Source organism: Amphibalanus amphitrite, unplaced genomic scaffold (assembly GCF_019059575.1).
Source record: "Amphibalanus amphitrite isolate SeventyFive unplaced genomic scaffold, NRLGWU_Aamphi_draft 001497F_arrow, whole genome shotgun sequence".
In the NCBI taxonomy this organism is placed as follows: domain Eukaryota; kingdom Metazoa; phylum Arthropoda; class Thecostraca; order Balanomorpha; family Balanidae; genus Amphibalanus; species Amphibalanus amphitrite.
The window spans coordinates 113,005-119,920 of record NW_024882990.1 but is presented as its reverse complement, the minus strand read 5'-3'; the positions used below and the strand labels follow the sequence as shown (position 1 = coordinate 119,920).

The 6,916-nt window shown below is 45.8% G+C and overlaps 2 protein-coding genes across 2 annotated transcripts; one reads left to right on the top strand and one right to left on the bottom strand.

Moving 5' to 3' along the window:
• Positions 1-879: 879 nt before the first annotated feature.
• Positions 880-2,376, bottom strand: LOC122373448 (lectin BRA-3-like). The gene is made up of 2 exons (XM_043351517.1): positions 2,148-2,376; positions 880-1,394 (listed from the first exon to the last, which is right to left on the bottom strand). Exons 1-2 carry the CDS (start codon positions 2,364-2,366, stop codon positions 1,137-1,139), a joined length of 477 nt encoding a protein of 158 aa, XP_043207452.1. The 5' UTR covers positions 2,367-2,376; the 3' UTR covers positions 880-1,136.
• A 2,922-nt stretch (positions 2,377-5,298) lies between these two features.
• Positions 5,299-6,782, top strand: LOC122373447 (CD302 antigen-like). The gene is made up of 2 exons (XM_043351516.1): positions 5,299-5,591; positions 5,940-6,782. Exons 1-2 carry the CDS (start codon positions 5,376-5,378, stop codon positions 6,180-6,182), a joined length of 459 nt encoding a protein of 152 aa, XP_043207451.1. The 5' UTR covers positions 5,299-5,375; the 3' UTR covers positions 6,183-6,782.
• Positions 6,783-6,916: the final 134 nt, after the last annotated feature.

The following is a 6,916-nucleotide window of genomic DNA, read 5'->3' as shown; positions in this document are numbered from 1 at the left end:
GCAGTCATGTCAGTCCTTAATTGGAGCCAACTGTTTCCAAAACGGGTTATATTTCCAAAGCTGGGAACAAAGTCGGAAAGAAGACCTTTCTTTCTGGTACAAGTGGCATCCGGTGATTCGGTTCTCATTTGCTCATATTCTCCTGAATCCTGATACAAAGACATTGTCCTCAAACGGATAATACAGTGACTGGCGAGTGACATCAAATGAAACACTGGCAATTGCACACGTTGAAACGATACATTGTATAAGAATATGACTGATAATCATGTATTGTCAATGTCTGCCTTAGTTAGAATGTACTTTATTACTTCATTCTTTGAGGCGTTCCTCTCTTGAGAGGGCAGACTGTTCCAGCTTAGAGCCTTGGTAAGAAAGATACTAGATAGCTTTTCATGAATTCCGTTCTTGGGGCGACAAGATCGGGCTGTTCGCGGCTGGCAAAACACCAATACGGGCGAGGGTTAGAAATCCGCCCACATGCATAATTCAGCGAAAAATGTCACGAAATAAAGTCGTGGGAAGTCGTGGGCGCCAAATGTAGCAACAAAGGCCTCCAGGCCTTGGCCTCGGCAAAGGCCTTGGGCTCGTGACGCGGTCAGCATGCCCGCAAGCACTGCTTATTTCCAGGGAATGAAGTGGTGTAGCCGATGATGTCGCACCAAATACTGAGTGTATACTCACGGGATCACGGCTCATGTGGACACGAAGTATTGTGGGGAGAACGTCTGATCTGAAGAATCCTGTGCCCCCCCCCCCCCCCCCAGCCATCAACAGAACGCCCAGTGACGGGTGTCCCCACTATCAAGCGACGGATGGCAACAGACGTCGAAAGCATCTTCATGGATGACGAAGCTCTTTACCTTTATAGACACCATATTGGCACAAAAATATATTGCTCACCAACTGAACAATCATTGTTAATGGTTTCGAATAAGAATTTATTGACAGAGACAGTTCATGCACAGCCAATGCACAATGCAGCATCATCCGGGCACAAAATGTCATTTCTGTTTCGCTTGGGACGACGTCGAAGTAGTTTCCTAATATAGGTACCTTCACCATAAAAAATGACCACATGCGATTTTTCTGCTTTCCATTGTCTTCCTCCTCTTCACCTATTCTCCTCTCTTCCTCTACTGCTTATCCATCTCCTCCTTCCACTTGACGTAGCAGAGCGCGATGTTGGTGTCGGAGCCGCTGTTGCAGTAGGAGTTGTACCACGCTCCCTGCGCGAAGTTCATGTAGACACAGTTCTCGTCTCCCTGCACCGGCTGCTCGTTGGCCCACTTGGTGAAGATGGCGGCCTTGCCGGAGGGCCACACCCAGGCACTGGTGGAGGAGCTGCGGCGCAGGCCCAGCCAGATGTTCGAACCGCCACTGAGCTCGTGAACCTGCCGCACAACGAGGGGACGTCAAGGGACCCAATTGAGGCGTACGACATGAACTTCAAGGATTCACTGGAGGCGTGCGACACCAGCTGGATGAGTTCAAGGGGCGCAGTGGGGATACAAAAGAGGAAGCGTCACGAGACAATGAGTTTATCGGAGTCAGTGAACTTAATGAACATATTAAGTGTACCGATGAGTGTAATGATAATAAAACACACACGACGGGTGTAAGAGTGACAGGGAGAGAGTGTAAGTGATACAATACACACATAAAAGCCTGAGTGTAACGGCAACCATGACTTAGATTTTAAATTTTGAGCAGGTTATGTGGATGAACCAGATTCAGAACTTCAGTTGTTTTTCGGTCCATGAACCACCCTCTGCGCCTTTCCCCTCCCCTCCCACGCAATTTTCATGCTGATCTGAATGTTACGCTTCGTACTGGGTATGTAGTATCCTAAGCATTATCCAATATGTCAAACATGACATTACACAAGTTGCTGGGGCTTCAAAAAACTACGTTGATCCCTTGCAGCTTTCAAAAAGATGCAATAGCGAACATGCCAAACACATCCAAATGGCTGACGGCAAACATTTCCGGAAGCACGCGCACCTGTTTGCACACAACGACATCCAAGTCAATTACAGCTTGCGACAGATTTCCAATCTAATTCACTCGGGTAGCTGCATCCAACCCCGGCGGCTCTAGTTCAGTGCTGTCCTTATCTCCAAGTCTTACCATTTTCATCATCTTACCATTTGTTGATCTTCGTCGTCGAGAATTTCTGGAAGTGAAGACGTGGCCTCGATGTCGTGACAAATTTCCAGCGCGTCATCAGCCGTCACATTTGCCATAGAAGGTGGAAGCGGCAAAAAGCAGTCGTCGTCTCCCGTAGCAAGCCATTGGCTATTGGGGCACCCCAGCGCCGCCCTGGTGGCCAAAAAGAGAACTATCCAGGTGTTCGGACCGAGCATGGTGAGGTTGTGTCTGAAGGAGAGAACAACGGCGCAGTTTTTGGCGGTGACGGAGGGGGCGGAGTCAAGAGGGCGTGGCTTAGGCGCTCACGTGACGAGGAGGGAGGGGCTAGATATGTTGGTGTGAGACGGTTCGTGAGATTCTCACAGCTGGTAGAGGTTAGATAGCAGCTGCAGGTGTGAGTTGCATCCCGATTCGTCAGCTCTCCTCGAAACCGACATAAGATATTAGGGGAAGATGGGGTAATTTGGTCGATTTTTTAGGAAGCGCTGGGTAATTTGGTCGTTTTTTTTTAGGAAGCGCTGTAGCTCGAACTTGGCGACATATTTCTGCACTCTCTCAGCGCGGACAGGTGAAACATTCATTGTAAGTTTTCTTGTATAGTAAACTGAAAATGATTGAGTTGAGTAGCTACTTAGGGCCGAATTTTGACATTTACAAAGGTCTGCAAAGCGGCCAAATTGCCCCACTAGCAGGATTATTTGGCCGGTGGGGTGGGACAATTTGGCCGGTGATTATTTACGGCCTTGATTTGATTTTACAGGCGAGTCAGCTTCAGCGTCAGCAATGACATGTGTCCTACGCGCATTTTTAGGCTGACTCAGTGTCGGACTTATATTCAAATGATTTTGACTCAGGTCTTATTTCAGCATTTTCCAGCACAACTGAAAATGCGCTTCCTGTGCATACACTGCTCAGTCAAACATTTCCATTTTATTTGTGGTAAAAATATTTTACAGTGAAACTTGTAATTAATGATTAGTGAGAAGACATTGTTTGGGAAAAAACGTTAACTTTTTCTAGTAAGGAAAAAATCGACTAATTTCAATTAAATTTTTTTAGCAATCAATGAAATAACCCGAACTCAGTCTCAAATCCTCACATCTCGTAACTTTCCGATGTCTGCAAACTAACGAGTTGTCGATAGTGTTTGTGAGCTGGAGATGTGACTATCAGTTTGGGTTGAATAGATCCCTAACATCGTCTTCGTGTTGCATTGCGCAGTGTCTTAGTGAGCCCCTAGGAGGCAGACTGTGCCGCAATGCCACCTGCAAAGTGTAAACCCAACCAGCTCGGCACGACCTTATCAAGTCGGCCGTCCCAGCATAGCGATCCTGAGAGCACCGTCAAAGCTGCTCTATTGGCACCGGCCAAATTACCCCGCATTGCCATTCTGAAAAGCTGTGTCTATAAAGTCGTTACGGTAATACGGAAATGCATAAAATTACTCTTGAAAACGCTGAATATCCTAAGCAATGGGACCACATTGTCGAAATTTATCCACAGCCCGAATTCTACAGGGTGATTTTTATACAGGGCAAAAAGTAAAGAGCAATGGCGGTACCAGAAAACAGATCAACTGACAGCAAATGTATATCTTTGTAAAAAGCACATTCTGACAGTGACATTTCATTTGCACACACAAACTTTGAGTTTCAGCTCCGTTTAGGCTTACAGAACGTGCTCGAAGTGAGCACAGTTTTAATTAATGCACGCAAGCCTGGAGTAATTGGCGATTTTGGGGAAAACATTTTGTTGTGCGCCATTTTCACGGAACTTCACAACAGAATGAGTCCCAAGAAGTCTTTAAAAGATCCTGAAAACAAAATGACAAACAATTTCCTTTCACATGGATATACTTTTTTGGCGTTTGTTATATGTTTTGGTATTCTCTAGGCTTAAAAACTTTTTGCCCTGTAAAAAAAATCACCCGTGTACATGGCACATATGCTATATAATTTTTCGAACGGAATAAGTAGGTAAAAGTTACCATTTTCTAATCAAATTCATGTTTTAACGATTTTGACGAAAATTACGAAGGGGAGATTTTTTGAAAATTTTCCACGGATTAGTTCCACCAATGACACATAAATAGTGGCTAGAATTTCATTCGCTTTTGTCAGATATCGTAGAGGTGGGGGCGGTTTAATTATATTGCCGGCCAAATTACCCCATCCTCCCCTACACTAATTTTTCGTTCCGAAACGGATATCACAATGACCTTCGATAGTTTGGGGACTTTTGACGAATGCTGGGTATATATGCATTGGATCCAGAGACAGAAGAGATGATCAAGAAGTTAAGGCAAAGCGCATCTGCCCTTCAGTTCTTATCATATAAGGCGAAAATGCAGAAGCCGAGAAGGCCAATGCTGTCAGTGTTCTGGATCTGGCGTAGGAAAGTCATTACCGACTGCCTTGATGAGGTTCAGATAATAATTAGCATTTACTTTTAAGCATTTTGAAGAAGTTTGGAGATGCGATTGAAGAAACTTAATGAAGTGGGCATTAAATCCTATCGCATCTCATCTGACCTGGTATTAAGTGACTCTGGAGTGTTCCGAGAAATGAAGAATCCACAGCATGACCGGTGATTTGATGACAAATGACGTCATTGATCAGGTGAAGCAGTCATTTACCGGAGTGGGAAGAGTTCAGCGATGACTGCCAGAGGCAGCTCAAGAAACGACGGAAGAAGTTTGCAGTCATGTATGGTGATATGTCGAAGAGTAACGGCCGTCATGTACAGAAAATCAAATTCTGTCATTTCTAGTTCATGGTGAAGAACGAAACTTTTTGATGCCCCGGCGTATAGGTGCCTATCCAGTGTTTTGACGTTAACATTGTTTTCTGTCTCGAACATCACCTAACGATTTTATTTTCATTTATTGGTTAGGTCATGTTGACATGCGATAAAATCAGAGGTTTCGGTTAGTATAGAGCACCAATACCATGCGCCATGGATATTAACTTATTAGCCAGCCGATCGTCCAAAAAAATGTATTTTTAATATACCTAGGTAAGTTGTTGGTTTTAGGTTTTAGCAGCTAGAACACTTTCGAGAAGCGAGAGCTTCCAAAGCTCCGCGTGAAATTCGCATCTGTCCCCACCGATAAGGCACCTTCAAACTCAGTGACCAGCGTCCTATCTTACCTCCGGCTCCGCCCCTGAGAAACCGCAGCATCAAAAGCCGGTTGCAGCGAGCGCTTCCCTCCAGACGGCTGCACCATGTCGCCCCTTGCCACCGTAGTTCTCCTTCTCACCGCCAGGGCGGCGCTGCTGTGCCCAGACTCAAACTGGGTTGCCACGGGAGACGGCGATTGTTATTTGCCGCTGCCTGGAGATCTCTTCAAAACTACCGCAGAAGATGCAGAAGTGGCCTGTCGAGATTTTGAGCCGACTGCAACGCTGCCAGAAGTACACAACTACGAGGACCAGCTCACGGTAATGACTGTCGAAGTTCCGGCGACTTTACATGATAATTGAGAGTTTTAAATGGTCCTGTGCAATGATGTCATTTAATTGATGATAAGTCACGGCAATTACGTCAGTGACAGTACCCAAGTTTTGTGAGCTCAAGAAGTGGGCTGCCGCCAAACCCAAGCACCCACTTTCTCCTCACACAGTTACTGTCAATTGCCCAGCATATGTACAGCGTTGCTCACTTCAAACGTTGCTCAGACCCCTCGAGCTCTTTGTAGTGATCCACCACACCCGCCAGACCCCGCTCAGACCACAGATGCTCCTTTCGCTCATCTCATGTGCAATTGCATGTATCACCTTCATCCACAGCTCGACCAGCTAGCTGACGGCCTGGCCGTCTGGCTGGGCCTCTACCGCGACTCCGAGTACGACCCCTGGTTCTGGCCGAGCTCCAACGTCTCCTACTACCGCTGGGCCACCGACAACCCCGATGAAGATATCTTTCTCGGAGACTGCGCCTACACCAAGGACGGCTACTGGTACAACATGGACTGTGTCAACTCGACCTTCAGCGTCGTCTGCTTCACCACTGATGAAGCGCTGGAGGAATAGGATGCAGCTGCTGAAGAGGGCTTGTCGATGCCGGATTTAGTCTAGAGTCTAGTTTGTTGGAGTCGTGGTTTGTAGGATGGAACAATGAAGCATGGCATGGCGTTTGTAGATTCGCAGGATGAATTATGAAAGGACGAAAATGGGGTGGGGTTGTCGATATGACAGCGTTAGGTGGAAGCAGTGGTTGGCGCTGCATGGTGTTTTGAGCATTGAGCTATTCATCGCACGTGAAATTAAGGTGATCCATACGTTATAAAACAAAATATAAAGTGTTCACGGGCGGCCTATGTCATCACGTGCCATCACTTGTCGTATCCCAACCTTTATTTAAGGTTTTCTGCGACGTTAATGTAAAAATAGAAATTTTTAAGCAACTGAAACTAGAGTATACAGTTTGAAGAAGCGTTGGAAGCGACTTGACTTCAGGCTTGGTTTAAAACTAACTGAAATTGATCCTGTTGGTAGTGATGAGAGATGTTCTGCAATGTTTTGCTCCTTTTTTTAACGATTTGTTGCCGACCTTGTAAAAAAGAATCCAAGCTTTTAGGTCGCATGTCTTTCATTGGGAGGATCGTATGAGTGAATAAAATGCATACCTTCGCATGCGTTTTCTTGCTGTTGTTTGAACAGGCGTAGCACTAAGCCATCCTTGATAAAAAGTTTAGACTAGCAAAGTATCCAAAATAAAGAACTTGATTTTCGCACATTAGAATGCCAATGTTATGGAGGCCTCT

Bases quoted from the DNA above. Each gene is read 5' to 3' on its own strand.
- LOC122373448 (XM_043351517.1), bottom strand. From the start codon at position 2,366: ATGCTCGGTCCGAACACCTGGATAGTTCTCTTTTTGGCCACCAGGGCG. The intron at 1,395-2,147 runs GTAAGATGATGA...GTTGTGCGGCAG, and splicing joins ACGACGAAGATCAACAAATG to GTTCACGAGCTCAGTGGCGG.
- LOC122373447 (XM_043351516.1), top strand. From the start codon at position 5,376: ATGTCGCCCCTTGCCACCGTAGTTCTCCTTCTCACCGCCAGGGCGGCG. The intron at 5,592-5,939 runs GTAATGACTGTC...CTTCATCCACAG, and splicing joins ACTACGAGGACCAGCTCACG to CTCGACCAGCTAGCTGACGG.